Here is a 22,022-nt window from a genome sequence, read left to right on the forward strand (position 1 = left end):
CTCACCTAAACACTCAATGATACTCAACGAAGAAAAACCTCACCAAAAAAGAAACAATGAATAAATAATCACCGAGCCCTCTCATCCAATCACATGCCCGCCCTGGCAACCGTCGCCTTTGGAATCAGACCCTCCCGTCCCATTCTAGACTAGATAGTCCCCTTCCCGATTAGCATCTTGATTCCATCTTGACAAATAAGTCGACGCCTCCACACGCGCCCAAATGCATCCATGCCATCATTTTCTTCATCGCCCCTCCCGACTTGCTGACTGATGCCAGTGGCTGTTGTGTTGTTTTTTCCACGCGCTTTCGTCATTTTGCCCGCCTGTCGCATTATCGAACCCCGACATCATATTGCCGATTACAAAAAGCGTAACTGCTATACTATTACATACCTACATAAGCGCATTCAATGATATATATTGCTCGCACTCCCTCCTTTACACTAGAATTCCTCCATTCACCAAAATCCTCTACATCGATGAACTTTATCCGATCCTTCTTCACAACTGCAGTCAAACTCAGCCCCGAAGCTAGAATGGCCAACGTCAAGGAAGTCCAGCGCATCATTGACAACAACAATGTTGGTGCGTAAATCCGCTCTTCTTCTCCCACAACCACTCAACATACCCTTTCAAAACATCATACTGACCATTTTATGCAACAGTCGTCTTCTCCAAGACCTGGTGCCCACACTGCAAAGCCACCAAGCAGACCCTCAACGACCTCAAGGCCCAATACGAAGTCGTCGAGCTAGACAACCGAAGTCAGTATTCTCTCCTTCCCCTCCCTCTGTTTTATCTGTCGGCAACATGCTAACCAGTCCACAGACGACGGTGACGAGCTCCAAGACGCCCTCCTCGAAATCAGCGGCCAGCGCTCCGTCCCCAACATCTTCTTCGGCAAGAAGCACGTCGGCGGCAACTCGGACCTGCAGGAGCTTGTCAAGAGCGGCCAGCTCAAGGCGCGTCTCCAGGAGGTTGGTGCACTTGCGTAAGCACTCGACCGAATGATATGACTAGGAGCAAGGAATAGAAAAACGAAGGGAATGAAGAATCATATGGCTGATTTGGATCGCTACGTGGGTGTTTGATAGAAGAGAGGGACAATCCAAGATATAGATGCGGCTTTTGCGCGATATGAAAGATGCGCTTGGCTGTGGTTTGGCAATATAGGCTCGATTAGAGTTGCTGCCGCTGCTTAAGAAATTCAGAATATAAAGGATAAATCATTCTACTTCAAGTTTGTGGACTCTTGAGGAGTTGACTTCTTTCGTTCAAATCAGCATGCGGCCATCTCTTTTCCGCTGCTGGTATTATACAAGCTACACATTTACATGGTCGCATGCCGCCGTCATACTGAAGACAGTGGCCGTCTATACGACTTGCGAAGCAACCGTTCCCACCGGCCTCTCCACAAATTCCATGACGCCCTCAATGATGCTCTCCCGCGCCGGCTCCGAGGCCACCTTGCTGCCGGCCAGATAGTTGAGCCACAGCAGCCGCGATAGCCTCTCGTCCTCGACCGTGCCCAGGAGCTCCACCCTAGAGTCCTTGCCTTTGCCCGAGTTGAACAGGACGGTCAGCGCGCCCTTTCCGTCTCGACACAGCAGCAGCTCCTGTTTCTTCGGCACGGAGCCGCGGTTGAAGAGCGCCTTGAAGTCCCTCATGGCGGCGCCAAAAGTGTCGTCATTGTACGCCGGGTTGCGCTGCGACCGCGCGGCAATGGACCGGACGAAGCCGTCGCGCAGGTGGTGGAAGTCGGTGTCCCGCACGGGAACAATGCGCAACACGCTGCGGCAGTCCGAGTCCCTCAGCAGAGCATCCCACGTCTCCTCGCCCTCGGTCGCATCCCTAAGAGCCTTGCGCAGCGCATCCTTTTCAGAAGGAATCAGCGTCGTGGCGGTAGGGTTGATCTTCTTGATCAGATAGTGCTGCAGCTTCGCAATGTCCTGCGTAGCCACGTAAAAGCCCACCATGTACACCTGGATGCCGATAAACGTCACCGTCCGCACGCCCAAGCCCACAAGCGTGTACTCATTTCCCTGCTTGTCCGAGATGGTCGCCGCGATCGAGTTGTCCCCCTCCGCAGACGGCAGCTTGACTTCGATATTCCTCGGGAACGCTGGCACCACGCTATTCCCCGTGGGAACAATGGCTCGCCCCTCCTCGTCGTGTACCACGACTTTCCTCTTCTCTCCCGCTTCTGTCTTGAACGTCTCTTCTGGGATTGGCGGTGCGTCGCACTTCACGGCCGCCTTGCCCTTTTGCTTCTCGGCCTGCTCCGCCAGAGCCTGTTTCAGCTTCCACGCCGTGTAGATGAACGAGATGAGGCCGGCCGTGGCTCCTGCAGCGAGGAAGATGGTGCGATGGCGCTCGTAGTCGCGGCGTTGCGAGTTAAGCTTGTTGAGATCCAGGTCCTGGGACACGCGCGAGGAGCCTTTGCCGGAGTAGAGGCTTCGACGGAGGCACTGCTGGCAGCGGGGGGCGGACCGGAGCACCGGCCGGAGGTTCGTTGGACGGAGCATGGTGGATGGCTTCAATTGAATGAGAGGAATCCGATTCAGTCACCTCATTTGGCTGTGGGAAGGGAGAATGAGGCCGTACAGCTACTTTGGGGGAACTGTAAGTGGCATGATGCTGATGCTGGTGTTGACCATTGGAAGACTGGAATACGTGCCCCACGTGATGTGACATCATTCGGGTCGCAGTCGTATCCGACGCTACCCTGGAGCGCGCCCAGTAAACTGAACTTGCTGCTTTTTGACGCTTGAATGGGCATTGAACCTGTATTTGGGACCTAATGATTAAGTCCGACACCTGTGTCAATGTTCTGGATTACATGAAAGCCTAGTGGTTTGCTTTGGAAGTGAAGAAAAGGCTTGTTGAGGTGCGCTAACGTGATAAGTAGCATGTCTCAAAGTGTCCCTCTCTAGCTGAGATGCAAGAGTAAGGCGACATTCAGTATTTGGGCTTAAGGAGTTTCTCTGTACCCTAAAAATAATTCAGAGTGATAGAGTCAATATATTCGTACCTTTGCTTAATCATTATTCATGCATCGCTGCTCACTCTTTTGCTTCTGTCGCAATGTAAACTCCCTTACACCAGCAGCCAATAAGTGAGATGCACCCTGCATGAACCATACTGTACCCGCATCCCACTTGTATCCAACTCTGATCTCTTCACTTACCACAAGTAATCTGCCGGTGCAGCTTAGAATGCAATTTCAAAAGAACAAATCATACTGAGCGCCTCAGCTGTGCCCGCCAAATACGAGCACCAACCTCGCCCAGTTTTCTGCTGGTTCTCACGGCCCGGGCCGCGTCTCTTATCGATAAGACGGTCACTTAACGGGCGTGGTCATTTCTGCACGCTGATTGGCCGCGTGCTCTACCGCCAATTGCCTCCGCCAAAATTATTCCCCCAGCAAATGCACGACATGGCTTTTACATGATTTCCAATGCGCTCGCCTTCTCGCTCCTTGCCATCTTTCCCTCTCGCCTGCTAGTTCAGGCTTGATCTCTGTGCCGGTCTTTTAACTCTCACGAGGCACGAATAACCCCATATCTGCTTCCTTTCCCTGGATGAGAGGGGATATCCACTCCTTTTTTTGTTTGTTTGGTTGCTTGCTTCTCCGCCTCGTCAGTCGTTCAACTTGCAATGTCCACTTTGCTCCCGGGGCTTCACATTAGCAGAAAGATACCCTGGAATGAGCCCGTAGAAACAGTTGTGAGTGATTGTTCTCTTGTGGACTACAAGATGGAAATACCTGGTTCGTCTGCTAACTCCCCTTGCCCTGACAGCATTTTCGATTTCGATCCCGCCACATCACAGCCGTCGGCCAGGCAGCCGACAACTACCATCCCAATGTCCGCCGCTTGAAAATCCAGCCGACGCTCCTCGACCAAGTCATCAAAGCCGTTCTCTACCTATTTCCCAAATTTGCGCAAGCCTACTTGCGGCGATGGTTCCCCGAGTGGTACCTCCCGTCGGCCATCGTCCTCAAGTCGCAGAAACCCGACTGGGAAGAAGAATTCGACAACGAGCTGGCAAACTACCGGAGTCTGCAGTCTCTCCAGGGGACAGTCATCCCGCGACACTTTGGCGTCGTGCAGTTTGACGGCGTGCGGAGCCAACTCATGGCCGACGTCGGCGGGGTGTGCATCCCGTACACGACGGAGACGGCAGAGGAAGCGTACGCCTATATCCGCAAGCTTCTGCACGAGTCCCTTATGGCGCTTGCCTCGAGGGGCTTTGTGCAGGACGACGTGAAGCTCGACAACTTTCACGTTGTGGGCAATAGAGTCGTGGTAGTGGATCTGGAGCGGGTGGAGAGGGGCAGGAGCCCCGACGAGATGGCCAAGTTTGTCGAGTCGAGCATACAGATTCTGATGCAACAGTACCGGAATTACTTGGAGAACCTGAGAGCGAGATACCCTTGATGCCTGTTATACGACGAAAATGCATATAGAGTGGCGTTTGTTTCGTGACAACGCAAGCTGATGAGACATGATGACATATTGGCGATTTACTACATACATATACACATATATATCCGCAGAGAAACGACTTCTTGCGGCTGCATTCGCTTTCTTTGATATCTTTCTAGGCTCGAACTGTGAGCTTGTTCTCTACAAGTGAATATGATACAGCATACGTGTTAGTAGATCAACGCATGATGTATAAGCTAGTAGTCATACGCCTCGGATTGCCCAAGTTGCTTGACAGTTAGGACATCCTAGGTCTGGTACGGCCAATTGACCAGTTTTGTGATATTTGTTACCGTACTTATGTTACTAGGCTATTTTGGAGCTATGACGAGCGCGTTGGAATGCTATTATACATAAAAGTGATGCTTCCGTGGTATAAGTGACGGTTTCCTGGAACCTCGTACTGAATCGCATCAAGCACCATCTACGTGGACAATAAGGCAAGGCTGCAAAACCTTATAACAACCATTGGATAACAAGCGTCAAGAGAAAAAATGAGACTTTCGAACCAAGGGTCAGAGCAATTTATTCCATATCGTCTTTGATCAGTCCGCGGATGCAACCCGTGGAGTCTTCAATTTGTCTCCAATGTCGACGCGCAGAAGCGAGTTCAGGCAAGGCAATCCCTGCGACTGCCGGCCACCCCACCATCCAACCTCATCTTCAACAAACAGCCGTTTATGCTGCACATTTCTCCGTCTCCAACTCCGTCCAAGAATCTGCAGCAATCATCCGATCTTCACGACACCTTCCCGTCGGATAAATACTCGGATTCCCCCAGATCAACGGCCCCAGCATCAGCACTTGCAACCCCTTGCCCACTGCCGATCGCCGCCCAGATGGAGGTCGCATCGGCCTCTCTATTATGGAGAAGCAGCTTGGCAGCAGGCTTTCGTCCAACGACGCTCCCCCGCATCTTCTCCGCTTGCTCCAATGACCTCATGCGCAAGGATTGGACCTGGAGAAGTCCCGGAGAGGCTGGAAACGACGGCATTGGTGCGCAAAAGGGGAGACTTGCAGACGATGCTGTTGGTTGGGCTTGATGTGGAGGAATACTAAGCACAAAAGTAGGCATTTGAAGAAGCTTGAAGAGGGTCGGGCATATGGCACAAGTTGCGGTTAATGTACCTGGTGGAACATTCTTTCCCGGCCCTCCGCTGGCGGACTGGAGATGCCTGCCCGTGTGATATCCGCGTCCCGAGTGTGACAAGCACGAACACGAGAGGAACGGGTGGGAGGAGCCCACGCAGAGATCCATCGTGCCATTGACCGACTCGAAGGGAAGGAGAGCTGCGGATCAGTAACCGGGGGGCTGGGACGGATCTCAAGCGGGTGTGACACTCTACAACGAGTATAAGATGGCCGTGCCTGGCGCTCTCCCCTTGCGCTGTGAAGATCCCAAGCGGTGACCTTTGCAGCAGCACAGTCGCTCTCGGACTCTGGGGTGGTCAATCGTTACGATGCTCGGCGCTCCCTCTCCTAGAAGGTTGGCGGATGTCCTCGCCGTGACGGCGGGACTGGTGGCCTCTGTTAGGGCAGCAAGTCGTGAGTCCATCTGCAGTTGATCCCCAGCCCAGACAGACACTAACACGTCTGGACAGCCATCTCCGCGTCTGGCAAGTCGTTTGCCCTCAACGGAGACAACGTCTCGTACCGCTTCCACGTCGACGACGACTCTAGTGACCTCATTGGCGACCACTTTGGCGGCCCTGCCACGGAAGATGGCGTCTTCCCTCCCATCATTGGCCCCATCCAGGGCTGGGTCGACCTCATCGGCCGGCAGCGGCGCGAGTTCCCGGACCTGGGCCGCGGCGACTTTCGCACGCCCGCGGTGCACATCCGGCAGTCGGCGGGCTACACGGTCAGCGATTTCCAGTACAGGTCGCACCGCGTCGTCGAGGGCAAGCCGGCGCTGCGCGGCCTGCCGTCGACGTTTGGCGATGCCGGGGACGTGTCGACGCTGGTTGTGAGCATGTATGATAACTACAGCTCCGTGGCGGCCGACTTGACGTACTCCATCTTCCCCAAGTACGACGCCATTGTGCGCAGCGTCAACATCACCAACATGGGCAAGGGCAACATCACCATTGAGAAGCTCGCCAGCTTGAGCGTCGATCTGCCGTACGAGGAGTTTGACATGCTGGAGCTCAAGGGTGACTGGGCTCGCGAGGGAAAGCGGGTGCGGCGCAAGGTTGACTACGGCTCTCAGGGGTAAGATTTGGCTGCATGGTTGATGACGAGGAGCGATGTCCACTAATACGTTATTTTCTTCTCATGCAGTTTCGGGAGCACCACTGGCTACTCATCACACTTGCACAACCCCTTCGTCTCGCTCATCACGCCTACGACGACCGAATCCCAAGGAGAGGCATGGGGCTTCTCTCTAGTGTACACTGGCTCGTTCTCCGTCGAGGTGGAAAAGGGTTCGCAGGGCCTCACGCGTGCCGTCCTCGGCGTCAACCCCTCTCAGCTGTCATGGCCACTGGGACCAGGCGAGACCTTTAGCAGCCCCGAGGCAGTTGCTATCTTCTCCAATACGGGCATCGGCGGAATGTCAAGAAAGTTCCACAACCTGTACCGCCAGCATCTCATCAAGAGCAAATTCGCGACTCAGATGCACCCCGTCCTGCTCAACAGCTGGGAGGGCCTCGGCTTCGACTACAATGATACCACCATCCTGCATCTGGCGCAGGAGTCTGCCGACCTCGGCGTCAAGTTGTTTGTCCTGGACGATGGCTGGTTTGGAGACAAGTATCCTCGTATCAGTGACAACGCTGGTCTGGGCGACTGGGTGGCGAATCCCAAGAGGTTCCCCCAGGGCATGTCGGACTTCGTCAGCGACGTGACGAAGCTCAAGGTGGCCAACTCGTCTGACCATCTCCAGTTCGGCCTCTGGTTCGAGCCGGAAATGGTCAACCCCAACTCAACCCTATACCACGAGCATCCCGACTGGGCGATTCACGCCGGGCCATACCCTCGCACCTTGACGAGGAACCAGCTGGTGCTCAACGTCGCTCTCCCCGAGGTGCAGGACTTTATCATTGAGTCGCTGTCTAACTTCCTGGGCAACGCCAGCATTTCGTACGTCAAGTGGGACAACAACCGCGGCATCCACGAGGCCCCTTACCCAGGGCTCGACTACGCCTACATGCTGGGCCTGTACCGCGTCTTTGACACGCTGTCGTCAAAGTTCCCCAATGTTCGCTGGGAGGGATGCGCGTCTGGCGGCGGCCGGTTCGACCCCGGTGTGTTGCAGTACTTTCCTCACATCTGGACGTCTGACGACACGGATGCCGTGGAGCGCATCGCGATCCAGTTTGGCACGTCGCTCGTGTATCCGCCATCGGCCATGGGAGCCCACGTCTCCGCCGTGCCCAACGGCAACACGCAGCGCACAACGTCCATTGCCTTCCGTGCCCACGTTGCCATGATGGGCGGCTCGTTTGGCTTCGAGCTCAACCCGGCGGTGATGCCGGAGGACGACAAGGCGCAGATCCCGGGCATCATTGCGCTGGCAGAGAAGGTGAACCCCATTGTGGTCAAGGGCGACATGTGGCGGCTGAGCCTGCCGGAGGAGTCCAACTGGCCGGCGGCGCTCTTCATCTCGCAGGACGGCAGCCAGGCGGTCCTGTTCTACTTTCAGATCCGGGCCAACATCAACAACGCGTGGCCGGTGCTGCGGCTGCAGGGGCTGGACGCCTCGGCCAAGTACAAGATTGACGGCAACCAGACGTTTTCGGGGGCGACGCTGATGAATATCGGGCTGCAGTACCAGTTTAATGGGGACTATGACAGCAAGGTGGTGTTTTTGGAGAAGCAGAAGTGAGCTGTGGGCGAGGCCGTCTTGATGACCGTGACCCAGGTACATGACCTACAGGCGGTGGTAATGCGTTTTTTTTTTTCAGTAGCCCTTGCAGTAGCTTAGCATTCAGTAATAATAGCATATGTTACCTGACTGTATGGTGAGCTCATTCACGAGTTGATGCTGTGTTGAGTCCAGAATGAGAGTCATTATGCGGTAAGGCACTGATGTAAGGGCCATATTTGGGCAGCGAAGCATGTGATGATGGCTGAGGTACAAGGGTCCCTGTACCTTTTGGACAAACAAGATCAGGCTCTGTCTGAGGCAGGGAATTTGACATCATTCCTGTGATCATCTACCTGAAAATACTTAATTCTATGAAGTCTGGAGAATAAGATGCTCTGCAAGGAGAATGAGGAAAGGCTACAGATGAGGAGGCAGGGTTCACATGTGCCTGATTTGCTTTGGCTGTGTCTAATAAAGTAATAGTACTTGCACATGGATGTGCAAAGTGTGATTGGCATCAGCTGCATGCAGTGGCTTTTTGTGACAAGATGCGGGCGTCACGTGCGGTGATTTAAGGTGCAGAGGCTGTTTGATTTGCTGTGGTCTTTTTGTGGCTGGTATTAGTGTGTGCTTTTGGGTTGAAAGGACTGAGTGCTGTAAGGAGAGAAAAGGAGGAGGAGGAGGAGAGGAGAGGAAGATGAAGATGGAGGATGCCGGGGACGAGGTTGAAGTTGTATTGATGAACCTGGACCTAATTATCGCGTACAAGTTGGAAGTTGGAAGTGCGAAGTGGGAATTACAGCTGATGCTACTCTCGGTACGGAGTACTCTGCACACATAGAGAGCCATCCATGTTCCATGTTCCATGCCGGCAACATGCAGTGATACACAGCTGAGTCACATAGAGGAGCCTCAAGAGTTGAGGAGAAATAAGAGGGAAGCGTATATGATAAATCGCCGGTAAAGGGGCCTTTGCAATGGATAAGGCGGGAGCTCAGGTAGAATTCCCGTTATTTGCTCTCTTTGGACCTTCGTGGCGCTTGTCTGGTTTTCGATTTGGTTTAGCAGAGAACGTGGAAAAGGAGGGGGAAAGAGAAAAGAGAGAAGTGAAGTGAGGGGAACGCTGTGATGCTATGCCGTCCAGGCTGTAGTCTGCTAAGTACGAGTTCGTCCTAGTACTACTACCTTATCTCGTAGGAGCTGCTGTGGCTTGAGTTGAGTACTTGGACGCCGTGTCTCGCTTTGCGTTTGCTACAGGATCGTCAGTTGATGTATGCAACGTCGGTGGTGTTCAGCTTCTTGCAAGCATCTCGAAGCAACATGAGTTGTTGAGCTTATGCGCCTTCAAACTATTAGTAATGCAGGCCAGAGCTGCGCTCTTCCAGGTTCCAGGTCCAACGAGGGCCAGAGCGCTGCTCCAGCGACTTGTGGCGCCTGCTAGCGCCCTCCTCCAGCGCCCTCCAGCGTCTGCAGGACACCAGAGGGGCCCGTGGTCCAGTGCTAGCCTTGGGCTCCCGTCCGCTCCGCTTTGGCTGCCCAGGTGCTGACCACTGCCAGGCCATCGCCAGCCTTCATCAAACACGCCCTCAGATCCATAACCCTACAAACCATCCATCTGCCGCCTCTGGACGCAAGACCTGCAGCCCCCCTTCCAGCATCCAGGCCTCTTATTTCCCACCCCGGCTCCCTTTCACTCCAGACTGCCAGTCTGTCTGCGCCGCTGCTCACCTGCAGTCTTCCTCCTGCTTCTGTCCCGCTTCCCGCTCCAGCTCCAGCTTCGGCCTCTGCCTGCGGTCTGCTTGCCACCACCTGCGCCGTACATCCCCGTACCTGGCATCCGGCATCCCTTTGTACGCACAAGCACCAGCCCGCACAGACACGAGAAGACACAGACACAGACGGACAGAACGGCCTCCAAGTCCCCCTGCGACGGATACACGGCCCTCGAGCGGAAATCCCAGACCGACGTCATCCAGCCTCCCCCCCGACCCGACCACAAACCAGCTCGCTGGCCTCGCCCTGCTGATTTCCACCCGCTGAGACATCCAGACGCACGCCTCCCAGTCGGTGTGCCCTGACGCCCGTCTCTCGTGCCCAAGGAAAGCCGACAGTCAGCCCTGGAAAAAAGGCCTCTGAGGAACGGGACAGGACAAGACAGCCAGCCCTTCTGCCCTCGCAAAAGCCCCCCCCCTTTCGAAGGGTTCCTCATTTCCACCGTCTGCTTGCTCCGTCTCCCAGACTCATCCTAAAACAACCCTGAGCACGGCAGTCCTTGTGTGTTCCGCCGCCGTTTTGTTTTCCTCGTCGTTTTGTTTCTGTTTCGGCCTGTTTTGTCGTTGATAAAACAAGAAAACAAGAATCGCCCGGATCGAACCCTCCCGCCGATCGACCTGCCACGAGCCGCTCCCAATAGCCCGACGAGCCCATTCACGACCGCCATCCGCCGGACCACGGGAGGCTCTTTGCCCCTTGCCGCCAGTTCCTCGTTCGCACATCTTCAGACTGAGCCCGACAAGCAGCGGCCCTCTGCCCGCTCAAGCCCGTACAAACGCCATGGCCACAATGCCCTCTGGCGCTGGCAGTTCAGGCCGGGAGGACTCTCGGTCCTCTTCATCGACAAATTCCCCCGTGCCGGCCGACAACGAAGAGTCCGACTTCTTTCTGGGTGCCAACGACTCCCAGTCTTCGCTCGGCGTCCCCAACTTCTCAGACATGCAGGTCGTCGACGACGCCTGCTGGCCGCCCGTCAACCGGCTGCCCAACGAGATCCTCATCGGCGTCTTCTCCAAGCTGAGCTCGACGTCCGATCTCTACCACTGCATGCTCGTGTGCAAGCGGTGGGCTAGGAACGCTGTCGACTTGCTGTGGCACCGGCCGGCTTGCTCCAACTGGAAGAACCACCACAGCATCTGCCAGACGCTGGGTCTCGAGCACCCCTACTTCCAGTACCGCGACTTCATCAAGCGCCTCAACCTCGCCGCCCTCGCCGACAAGGTCAACGATGGCAGCGTCATGCCCCTCGCCGTCTGCTCCAGGGTTGAGCGCCTGACGCTGACCAACTGCCGCGGCCTGAGCGACACGGGCCTGATTGCTCTCGTCGAGAACAGCTCGTCCCTGCTGGCCCTCGACATCTCCAACGACAAGCACATTACCGAGCGCTCCATCAATGCCATAGCGAAGCACTGCAAGCGCCTGCAGGGCCTCAACATCTCGGGCTGCGAGAACATTTCTAACGAGAGCTTGCTCACCCTAGCCCAGAACTGCAGATATATCAAGAGGGTGAGTGATTTTGGCTTCTGGCAGCTTGATGCGTGGCCTCGATATCTTTCTTGCCTTGAGCCGCTCTCCCGTAACCGCGCTCTATCCTTTAGCGGAATTAGCTAACATCTTTTCTCGCAGCTCAAACTCAACGAATGCATCCAAGTGCGCGACAACGCCGTCCTTGCCTTCGCCGAGCACTGCCCCAACATCCTCGAAATCGACCTCCACCAGTGCGTCCAGATCGGAAACGGCCCCATCACGTCTCTTCTGGCCAAGGGCAACAGCCTCCGCGAGCTCAGGCTGGCCAACTGCGAGCTGATCGACGATGACGCCTTCCTCTCCCTGCCGCCGAACCAAGTCTACGAGCACCTGCGGATCCTCGACCTGACGTCTTGCAGCCGCCTGACGGACGCAGCCGTGGCCAAGATTATCGATGCCGCACCCCGTCTGCGGAACCTGCTCCTCTCCAAGTGCCGCAACATCACGGATGCAGCCATCCACTCGATCGCCAAGCTTGGCAAGAACCTGCACTATGTCCACCTCGGCCACTGCGGTCAGATCACCGATGACGGCGTCATTCGCCTGGTGCGTAGCTGCAATCGCATCCGCTACATTGACCTCGGGTGCTGCACGCTGCTCACCGACGTGTCCGTTCGATGCCTCGCCACCCTGCCCAAGCTGAAGCGCATAGGCTTGGTCAAGTGCAGTAGCATTACCGACGAGTCCGTCTTTGCGCTTGCCGAGGCAGCATATCGTCCGCGGGTGAGGAGGGACGCCAACGGAATGTTCTTGGGCGGCGAGTACTTTGCTCCCAGCTTGGAGCGTGTCCATCTCAGCTACTGCATCAACCTGACTCTCAAGGTATGAATGATTCAAGGGAAAACAACACCCTTTTTGGTCGCAAAGACAAGACTAACAAGACGGCAGAGCATCATGAGGCTTCTCAACTCGTGCCCTCGTCTGACCCATCTCAGCTTGACGGGCGTGGCGGCATTTCAACGGGACGAGTTCCAGCCCTTTTGCAGACAAGCGCCAGCTGGTGAGTTGTGTTCCCAATCTTTCTGCCTCGACCGATATACTAATTGAAGCAGAGTTTACGCAGCATCAGCGGGATGTCTTCTGCGTCTTCTCCGGCACCATGGTGTCCAAGTTTCGCGACTACCTGAACACGGCGCCGCAATTCGAGAGCCTCCGAGACAGCTTCTTTACGCGGCATGCTGGCCGCTTGAGGGGCACGGTCATCCGTCGATCCAGCGGACTGCCTCCCATCCAGACCACCGAGGGCGAGGCTTTCGACGACGACATGGCCTTTGACGATAACGACTTTGAGGGCCTGGACGCCAGCGAAATGGTCGTCGATGCCCAGCCCCAGAATCTGCCCTTCCATGTGCAAGTTCCGCCAGCTCCCACACAGCCCGGCAACCAGGGTCAGGCGATACCGCCTCCTCCCCTGGAGCCGCCCATCATCAATTCGTCGACCAACTTCCTCTCCAGCATGCTAACCCAGCCGTTTCAGCCTGCCCCGAACGCTTCGGCAGATCTCTTTGACGAATCTGCTGCAGGCGTCGGAGCCACCACCAGGTCCTTCCCACAGTACGCCGTTCCCTTGAGCACGGCTACAATTTCCAACTCTCACGGCCACCACGGTTTCCCACATGCTAGCGTCGCCGGCTTGTCACAACCCTCCGTCTCAGGGCAGGGCAGCGCGGCAGCCGCCGGTCCCTCAACAGGTGCCAGCACGGTGACGATTCATCAGCCGTCGAGCACGACGCCGGAGCAGCAGCAGCAGAGCGATACCAACTGAAGCGTTTGAAGCATTCTCTGTGTACATGGGCTTGCAATAGGCACGGTCCTGAATTTCTTTGATTGACGGGCATACCGGATAGATGGGGAGGTGAATGGTGCGGAAGAGGCCTCTTAATGAAGCGAGGCGCTCACCCTCCAGCCCCCGGGTCAAATACATATCTATTCGCGGCAGCTTCTGTTTTACGATGCATGGGAAATAGTGTTATATACTTATTACAGCGCAGCCAAGGAGTTTGCATCGGCGTGCACGGCATAGGTTTACTGGGACAAAATTGGGCATGATTCGGCATTTCATCCAAGTCACCACACGCCTTTGGGCGGAGGCATTGAGCTTCATAGTGGTTGCAGATGCTGGTTCTCGAAGGCTGCAGCGGCATGTCGAAGGCTGGCGGTCTGTATGAGCTTTGAGACAGCTGTAGTGGTGGCTCGGTGTGGAAAGACGACTGGGCGGATTTCTGATTTCAACTGTTTCTTTTCGTTCATTTTTTTTACAGGTTGATGGTTGACACTGACACTGACTCGGCTGGGCTGCACAAGAAGGGCACGTCAATGCTGTAATTCAACGGAGGCTGTGAGAAGTGTGAAGTGTCTGGTACGAGAAAAGAAGGATGTCGTTTATAACATATGTTACGTTACCTACAGTCTCTTATATTACCAGATAGGAGGCAAATTACAGAGTTGCTCTTCTTTTTGTCTTCACTTTCTCTCAGATGGGAGAATAAGATAGGCATACACACCAAGGCAGATAATGAGACTCTTGATGCCTACGAATGGAACTGTTACAGGATGGATGTGAAGGGGACGGAAGGATGGAAATAGGGTCAATTGAAAGTTACTGGAAGGGCAGCTGGTTGGGAAAAGGATGAGATGTTTCTTGATTCAGATATACGATATACGTGGGCGTTTGGTAATTGATTTGATATGTTTAATTACTGGGATATGATGTGGAGATTGAGGTGCTATGAGATGTGAGGTGTTGTGAGGTGCTGCGAGGTGATATGATGAGTGAAGGAATGGTGGGATGTGAGATGGAGTTGCGGGAGAAGAGGAACGGGAGAAGAGGGGGGCTGAAGTAGAGGGAGCTGAAGTAGAGGGAGCTGAAGTAGAGGGAGCTGAAGAGAGAGGAGTTGATGCTGATACCTTCTAATCGTTGGTCTCTTTTAAGATCAAGATGTTTCTATGTTTATAGCATATATATATGTACTATTGCCTCATATTATACGAAATTTATTCTAGCAAATGGTATCAATAAACGGAACCCCCCATGCAAACCCCATATACACCACAAACAAAAAGCCCATTATATACTCCCAGTCAATCAACCCCCCCTCCTATTTCTCCCTTCAGCACGACCTCCACAGCAAAGGACATTCTTCTTTCATCAAAACGCTCTTTACACAGGCATCTTCTCAGCAGAATGCTTCTCCGCCGTCGAACTGCTGCTGCTCAGCACGGCGGGCGTCATGGGCACCCCGTCGGTGACGTGCCGCGTCAGCTCGACGTAGTCGTACGCGAACTCGCCCAGCTGGCAGTCGTCGACGCCAACGTCCTCGTCCTCGGCGCTGACGCGCAGGGACAGGCCCGGGATGAGGTTCATGAGGAAGAGGATGATGCAGGAGAGGGTGAAGGACCAGCCGAAGGCGGCGCAGATGCCAGCGAGCTGGTTGCCGAGCTGGACCCAGTGGTGCTGGATCCAGCCGATTTTGGGGACGGTGCTGCCGTCGAGTTGGGCGATGGAGTTGCTGCATTGTAACCACGTTAGCTGATGAGTCTCTTGTTTGAGGGTTTGAGAGACGATGACTTACGTTCCAAAGATGCCAGTCATGATGTTGCCCGCCATGCCGCCGATGCCATGGACGGCAAAGATGTCGAGCGCGTCGTCCACGCCGATGAGGAACTTGAGCTTGGTGGCAAAGTTGCAGCAGATGGAGCCCACGATGCCGATGATGAGGCCTCCCCAGGGCGTGACGTAACCGGACGCAGGCGTGATGGCGACGAGGCCGGCGATGGCGCCGGAGCAGAAGCCAATGGTGCTCCATTTCCTCTCCAGCCGGTAATCCAGCAGGACCCATGTGACCCCGCCGACAGACGCGGCGAGGTTCGTCACGAAGCAGGCCATGATGGCGCGGAGGTTCATGCCGAGCGCCGACCCGCCGTTGAAGCCGAACCAGCCGACCCAGAGGAAGACGGTGCCGACGACGACGTTTGTGACGCTGTGCGGGCGGTAGGGCAGGCCGTTGTTCTTGCTGTAGCCGGTGCGCTTGCCGAGCATGATGCTGTAGGCGAGGGCGCAGGTGCCCGAGGCGATGTGGACGGGGCCGCCGCCGGCGAAGTCGTACGAGGGCAGCTTGAAGAGCCAGCCGTTGGAGTTCCAGGTCCAGTAGGCGATGGGGTCGTAGACGACGGTGGACCAGATGAACATGAAGACGATGGCGGGGAGCATGCGGCCGCGGTCGGCGACGGCGCCGATGGCCAGGGCGGGACTGTTTTTGGTGTGTGTGTCAGTCTCGTTGATCGATTAAGAGGGGTGAGATGGGGGGAGAGCAGGAGATGGGAAGATGTGTTCCTGGAGGAGAGAGTACTCACGTAATGGCGGCAAACATGCCCTGGTACAGGCAAAACAAGATGTCGGGGATGTTGGACGAGCCGTTGGGCTGGGCCAGCGTCTTGAGCAGGCCAAACTGCGTCAGATCGCCCAGGAAGGCGTTGCCGGTCCGCGAAAAGGCCAGCGAGTAGCCCCAGAAGAACCACTGGAAGGAGATGACGCCGACGGAGACCATGGACAGCAGGATGAGCGACAGGGCCGACTTGCGGCGCGCGAGGCCGCTGTAGAAGAAGCCCACGCCGGGGATCATGAGCAGGACGAGGGCGGCGCTGACGGTGATCCAGGCCATGTTGCCGGTCTGTGTGAGAGGATGTGTAAGTAAGTGACTTGTTACTCCTGTTCACGGGATCGAGGAAAGACGTACGTCGTAAAAGATGTTGAGGTCGCTGACTCCGGTCGAGTGACCAGAGTCGGCTTTGCCTGTTGTGCCATTGTAGGCAACGACGCCTGGTGGTGTCGACATGATGCTTCTCTTGTTCCTCCTTTCCTATGCCCAATACCGTTCTGCTATCGGTTGGTCCTTGGTGTTTTGGTCGTGTAGCTCTTCGAGTCGACGGCACACTGAAGAATAACCTCAAGTGAGAAGTCCTCAAGTGAGAATCACGAGGCCGGTGATGGATGGACGAGAATCCAACGACAGGGGAAGAAGGGGGGGTTGAGATGGGAGCTGGCTTGATATATGTATGCATATACTGCCATCGACCCCCTAGCCTATAGATAACCTGGCATGGCCATGCACTCTGATCCTCAGCTTCATCGATCACCCCCCCGACTTATCCCGCACGTCCTTTCAGCTCGCTTGCTTTAAAGTTATGTGACTGGGTCAACACCAACTCGGAGCATCCATCGGCCAGGAGAGAAAGCTGCCACATCCCACGCCCAGAACACTATACAATGCGGCCAGCCGCATGAAGCCCAATACTAGTAGTAGTCTGTCTCGCCAGACAGGTACGCTGCGAGGTCGGGGCGACTGGCGCGCCTCTCAGATGAGCTTATCGCCCTCGAGATGGATGGCGACTTCATTGGTGCGGACGCCGGTTAGTGCCCAGGGAGGAAGCCACAGAGATAAGTGATGCGACTCCCACAGGTTGTCCGGGGATTCGGTACCATGTTGGGTTGATGCTTATCTGCGAGGCTTATCTCGTGGCATATCACGCCAGTGTATGAGAGATGGGAGGGTTTGGCTGAGGCAGTTTTCGTATAGCTGACAGCCTATTCATTTGGCTTTCTGCGATCAACGTCTTTGCAGGGAGCGGAATGAATACCAGTGACATGCTGTGAGGGTCTCTCAGCTGGCGTGGGGTTTCCTGTTTAAAGTGTTGCCGTATGTATAAGTTGTATGAGCTTTCGAAGCGCTGTTGCTTGTCGTGGTTGGTTCTGTCTCACTCAGATGGGGTCCCTCCCTTTCGGTTCGTCGCGCCGACCTCGAGACGGAACTGGAGATGATCTGTTCGTCGAGAGACACTCGGTGGTATTGAAGATGAGGCTTCTGCAGTGCGATGTTGCATCCCTGCATAGCTTGAGCCTCGCTCACTCCACTTGCTTCATCATCGTCGAGCTGAGTCCATCAAACAACACCAAACAGCACCCCTTTGCCAGATCGTAAGGTCCCGTCCCTGTATGCATCAAATCGGAGGCACACCAACACCATGCCAACCCTGCCCGATAGTCCATGCGTACATTGTCCTCAGTATCAGTCCCAAGGCCTTACGCAAAGCCATTTGTGCTTATCCGCCGTTGTCTGACACACCCACCCATGGCTCTTATCAGTGGCATCAGTCTTTCCAACGCCGCGCCTCTCACGGAACCGATGCCCAGTCTGGCGTAGACCCTCGATGTTAGACGCATGGCACCCCGGCTCCCGCCTGGCGATGCTGATTGGGCGACAGTCCTTATCTCTCGAGACGGCGCTTGTGGGGGCTCGCACTTCAGGCTGGCTGTCTAGCGCGGTGAAGCTGTGCCTGATGCCGTTGTTCACATGAATGGCTGCTTCAGCTGCTGGTTTCCTCTTCCCCGGGATATCCCCACGTCTCCCCGTGCTTCCGGGTAAGGCGAAAACGTGGTGGCGTGGTGGCGTCTGTGGCATCAACTGTTAGAAAGGTAGACGAAGTCGTGTAAGCCATGGGCGCAAAACAGGCAATGGTGGTGATGGCAAAGATTGACCTTGAGATTCTCGCTTTTCACATGCAAGTCACACAAATCACACTATCAGCGGCCCCAGGTTTTCGACCGACCGTGCGTCGAATCCTATACATTTGCCCGGGGCCGATCTGACGGGATTCACAGGTATAGCAGAAGATCACTCAGAGGTAGGAGAAGTGGTGAGAATAGTCGAGAATCGAATGGCTGATAGTTCTTGAGTTGAGTATTCCATCGATATAGTTTTCGCGGTGATTGTCGCCACGCTCAGTTCAGGCGAAACCATGCCATTCTGCGACATGGATTCTGTCACATCCAGTGGTTCATGCACTCTGGACTCTGTATTTTGCGTCGGCTGGTATGTCGTCTCCGCTATAGAGACAGCAGAGGGTAAGACAGATCGATCTCGATGAGATTCGACTGGGCGTTCTTCCACACTTACTGGAGCGCCGGTGAAAATATCAATCCGAGCGCGGAATAGTCTATCGTCTTTCGCAAAAGCATAGTATCCTGCAGTGCTTCCGCCAAATCCCGGTCCCGCGGCCTGTCTATCCTGATGCTTCATTCATTCCTTACGGCCTGAGGTGCTTCGATGTCTGTCCAGTAACAAGTGGCTGTCCAGTGTCGGAGCGCCCACATGTTCCGGTGGCAAAATCCTCCGTCTATGCTGTATCCGGTCATGCTATCGTTGAGACATGCAAGTTGTTGATATATCGGCATGGATGTAAGTAAAAGATGATACTGCTCATGGCCCGGTGTTTCCTCCGGCACTGCCCTGGACGTCCTCCCTCCACTGCTTTTCCAGATCCATCAGACACTTGACGACGTCCCAGGGAGCCTCTTCTTCCAGAGCTGTCCGGTGCTCACGAGAGATCTTGTTGAGCACGTAGCGGCTCACTGTGGCCGGATCCCGTGCCTCGGGCCGTCCAATGCCAACGGCAATTCGGGCAAATGGTGATTCCGGATACTTTTTCGGTGACACTGATCCCCTCACGCTCTTGACGCCGTTATGCCCTCGAGGACTACGGTCCCAGGGAAGAAGCTTGACCACCCCGAAGTCCTTCTCCAGCTCGTCGTGAACAATGACCAAGCTGAGCGATTCAGCGCCGTATTTCCGGACAGTCTCCTGCCATGCATTGGCCACAAAGCCTCCAGAGACGTTCATATACGTCGGAGACTGCACGAGCGTGTATTTCGGGCCCTGAGACACCATGCAAGACTGCCTGCCCAGCGTCACCTCGCGCAAGGCCGGCTGGTGGAGTGCCTTGGTGAGGCCATTGAGAACAAAATGACCGGCCGAATGTAGACTCTCGTATTTTGGCAGTGGATTCCCCAGACTGATGACGAGGAATCGAGGGTTGAACATGCTTTCCGCAGAAAGGACTGCCGTGGGTTGACTGACCTGCAAAATCATGGAATATTCCAAGCAAAAGACGAGAAATCGGTCATTCACGTGAGAAACAGCAGCGCAAATCAGGGAATGGCGGAACATATTTTCCCCGGTGTGGCTGAGCTAGCACCGCTGACGTCGACGAGCCCATTGGGCGGAGCATCGTGGCTGGGCATCTGGCAGTTCGTCACTTTGTCCTGCTCTCACGCCTCAGCCTCACAATCGCAAACTCCTGAGTCCGTCATCTGCCGCAAACCGAGCCAACGAGCACCAACCAGCTGCGCAAACAGTCGATACCCCGATACCCGAGATCCAGCAGAGAAACACCAGCTACAGTCACCGGGAAGCAAAGACAAGACAAGCAACATGTCGTGGGCGGGTACGGAGCTTGCGGATGCCCCGCTGACGGACAAGAGGGAGAGGGGCTGACGAGATCGCAGGATTCAAGAAGAATGTGAACCGCGCGACGACGCAGGTGATGATGAAGACGGGTGATTATGACCCTCCAGCCGAATCATACGAGGGATGGGAATCGTTACTCATCATGCGATGCAGGGCATGTGGAAAAGACAAACGATCGTGACTACGAGGTCGAAGAGAGGTAGAATAGGAGACAAACAAGCTGCTGGTGAGGGGACAGCACGTGCTAACCCAATCACAGACGGTTCAGAACAATGGAGACAGCTGCGCTACGGCTGCAAAAGGAATCAAAGGGCTATCTTGACTCTTTGAGAGGTACGCAGACGCCAGGCCCCTGTGGCCGAACGTTCCGGGCGCAGGACTAACTTGTCGACCTCTACGACAGCCATGACAGCGTCACAGATGAGAATCGCCGAGACGATAGATGCGTTCTACGGCGACTCGGGCGCAAAGGATGGCGTCAGCAGGAGCTACAAGCAGGCCGTGGAGGACCTCGACGCCGAGACCATCAAGGCCCTCGACGGCCCGTACCGAATGACCGTGCTCGAGCCCATCGCCCGGTTCTGCGCCTACTTCCCCGACGTCAACGAGTGCATCAAGAAGCGCTCCCACAAGCTGCTCGACTACGACGCCCTGCGCGCCAAGGTGAAGAAGCTGGTCGAGAAGCCGGACAAGGACGCCACCAAGCTGCCGCGGACGGAGAAGGAGCTGGAGATGTCCAAGGCCGTGTACGAGCAGCTGAACGAGCAGCTGACGACGGAGCTGCCGCAGTTGATTGACCTGCGCGTGCCGTATCTGGACCCTAGCTTTGAGGCGCTGGTCAAGATTCAGTTGCGGTTCTGCGCGGAGGCGTACTCGCGCATGGCACAAGTGCAGCAGTATCTGGATGCGGATACGCGAGACTTGTACGCAGAAGGACATCTCGACGCAAGGGTGGAGCAGGTGTTGCAGGAGATTCGGGAGTTGAGCATCAGCGGAACGGTGTAATTCGGATGTGGCAGGGTGTTTGAGCAGAGGAGCGAAGACGTGTTAGGAAGCGAGGAGATGCGAATTACGAAGCTACTGGCGTATGGTTTGGTTCCTTGTTCGATTATTGTTATTTAGATATTGGTTTGCTCAGGACGGTCTATGGATAGACTAGCACTTGCTCGCTGGAAGGTCGCCTTCGGTTGGCAGTATGTAATGAGATTCCCTTCCCTTCCGCTAGGGACAAGCACTGGTGAGCATGTCTGACTCTATCCTTTAGTGATTGGCGCTTGGAGTGATAAGAGATTGTCCTTTGAATCCTTCAGATGGGGACTCGGCGTTGCTTTGTCCTAATGGTTTGGCTTGTGCCTAGTTAAGATTGTTTGGGTGTTTTGGTCATAGGCGTTCAACTTCCCGTAGCCTCTGCTTGTCTCCCAAAGAGCTCATTAAGCGTCAATGGTCGCCCGATTGCCTGCATTGCTGGCCCTGCCTCTGGTCCCTCATTCTCCACGGTCCCAGCAGCACGCGCAATCTTCCAGCTCTCTTCAATAATGGCCCCGTTCGTTGCCCTTGTCTGCTCTTCGTCGTTGTGAATCCACAGCCCCAACACCTTCTCCTCGGCTTCATGATCGCTCTCCACCTTGAGAATCACCAGCTCGCCCATGATCTCCACATGTCCCACCCTCGCCAAATCAACGATGACATTGTCCAGGCCCCGTCGACTCAAGACGAAAACACACGCCCGCGGACGATTGTGCACGTCATCTGGCAGCGGCGTCTGCGCGCACACAAACATGGTGCCCTCGATGCCCGACTTCTCCCAGCTCGAGGCGGCAGCGTCAAAGGTGTAGACGACGGCGTTGGCGGCGATGCTGAGGATGCGGCTGATGGAGGGCAGGTAGCGCTGCAGCACGGAGAGGTTGAGCTCCGTGTTGGTCCGGGGGGGAGGCGGTTCGTAGGTCGGAGCCATGGCGGCGACGTCGGACTCGTAGTCGGAGATGGCGGGGATGCGGTTGGACGGGTGGCGGTGGTGCCGCGATTTTCGGGGGGCTGGACGGCTCATTTTGTGGGAGGACGAAGCGTGGAGAAGGAGTTGTTTGGCTGAGTTTGCTGTGGTGGACGACAGAGCGTGTGGTA

The 22,022-nt window shown here is 55.5% G+C and overlaps 9 protein-coding genes across 9 annotated transcripts; 5 read left to right on the forward strand and 4 right to left on the reverse strand.

Moving 5' to 3' along the window:
• Positions 1–521: 521 nt before the first annotated feature.
• On the forward strand, positions 522–998 carry BBK36DRAFT_145228 (glutaredoxin; the record flags this gene model as incomplete). The annotated part of the gene is made up of 3 exons (XM_024897522.1): positions 522–588; positions 669–767; positions 832–998. The coding sequence occupies exons 1-3, from the start codon at positions 540–542 to the stop codon at positions 996–998; spliced, it is 315 nt and encodes a 104-aa protein (XP_024746654.1). The 5' UTR covers positions 522–539.
• Positions 999–1,376: 378 nt separating this feature from the next.
• On the reverse strand, positions 1,377–2,528 carry BBK36DRAFT_1126345 (chalcone isomerase; the record flags this gene model as incomplete). The annotated part of the gene is made up of 1 exon (XM_024891369.1): positions 1,377–2,528. The coding sequence occupies one exon, from the start codon at positions 2,526–2,528 to the stop codon at positions 1,377–1,379; it is 1,152 nt and encodes a 383-aa protein (XP_024746655.1).
• Positions 2,529–3,660: 1,132 nt separating this feature from the next.
• Positions 3,661–4,442, forward strand: BBK36DRAFT_1171579 (hypothetical protein; the record flags this gene model as incomplete). The annotated part of the gene is made up of 2 exons (XM_024895591.1): positions 3,661–3,729; positions 3,804–4,442. The coding sequence occupies 2 exons, from the start codon at positions 3,661–3,663 to the stop codon at positions 4,440–4,442; spliced, it is 708 nt and encodes a 235-aa protein (XP_024746656.1).
• A 1,508-nt stretch (positions 4,443–5,950) lies between these two features.
• Positions 5,951–8,316, forward strand: BBK36DRAFT_1171580 (glycoside hydrolase family 36 protein; the record flags this gene model as incomplete). The annotated part of the gene is made up of 3 exons (XM_024895592.1): positions 5,951–6,035; positions 6,092–6,701; positions 6,771–8,316. 3 exons carry the CDS (start codon positions 5,951–5,953, stop codon positions 8,314–8,316), a joined length of 2,241 nt encoding a protein of 746 aa, XP_024746657.1.
• Positions 8,317–10,851: 2,535 nt separating this feature from the next.
• On the forward strand, positions 10,852–13,363 carry BBK36DRAFT_1171581 (RNI-like protein; the record flags this gene model as incomplete). Its single annotated transcript, XM_024895593.1, has 5 exons — positions 10,852–11,577; positions 11,698–12,420; positions 12,487–12,598; positions 12,651–12,946; positions 12,986–13,363. 5 exons carry the CDS (start codon positions 10,852–10,854, stop codon positions 13,361–13,363), a joined length of 2,235 nt encoding a protein of 744 aa, XP_024746658.1.
• Positions 13,364–14,758: 1,395 nt separating this feature from the next.
• Positions 14,759–16,433, reverse strand: BBK36DRAFT_7363 (ammonium permease; the record flags this gene model as incomplete). The annotated part of the gene is made up of 4 exons (XM_024898542.1): positions 14,759–15,107; positions 15,171–15,848; positions 15,952–16,268; positions 16,335–16,433. 4 exons carry the CDS (start codon positions 16,431–16,433, stop codon positions 14,759–14,761), a joined length of 1,443 nt encoding a protein of 480 aa, XP_024746659.1.
• Positions 16,434–18,854: 2,421 nt separating this feature from the next.
• Positions 18,855–19,475, reverse strand: BBK36DRAFT_67775 (peptidyl-tRNA hydrolase; the record flags this gene model as incomplete). The annotated part of the gene is made up of 1 exon (XM_024898493.1): positions 18,855–19,475. One exon carries the CDS (start codon positions 19,473–19,475, stop codon positions 18,855–18,857), a length of 621 nt encoding a protein of 206 aa, XP_024746660.1.
• A 390-nt stretch (positions 19,476–19,865) lies between these two features.
• On the forward strand, positions 19,866–20,906 carry BBK36DRAFT_7365 (BAR-domain-containing protein; the record flags this gene model as incomplete). Its single annotated transcript, XM_024898543.1, has 5 exons — positions 19,866–19,878; positions 19,940–19,990; positions 20,055–20,100; positions 20,161–20,234; positions 20,305–20,906. The coding sequence occupies 5 exons, from the start codon at positions 19,866–19,868 to the stop codon at positions 20,904–20,906; spliced, it is 786 nt and encodes a 261-aa protein (XP_024746661.1).
• A 385-nt stretch (positions 20,907–21,291) lies between these two features.
• On the reverse strand, positions 21,292–21,948 carry BBK36DRAFT_1126216 (PH domain-like protein; the record flags this gene model as incomplete). Its single annotated transcript, XM_024891358.1, has 1 exon — positions 21,292–21,948. One exon carries the CDS (start codon positions 21,946–21,948, stop codon positions 21,292–21,294), a length of 657 nt encoding a protein of 218 aa, XP_024746662.1.
• Between the last annotated feature and the right edge of the window lie 74 nt (positions 21,949–22,022).

Source organism: Trichoderma citrinoviride (assembly GCF_003025115.1).
Source record: "Trichoderma citrinoviride strain TUCIM 6016 unplaced genomic scaffold BBK36scaffold_13, whole genome shotgun sequence".
Classification (NCBI taxonomy): domain Eukaryota; kingdom Fungi; phylum Ascomycota; class Sordariomycetes; order Hypocreales; family Hypocreaceae; genus Trichoderma; species Trichoderma citrinoviride.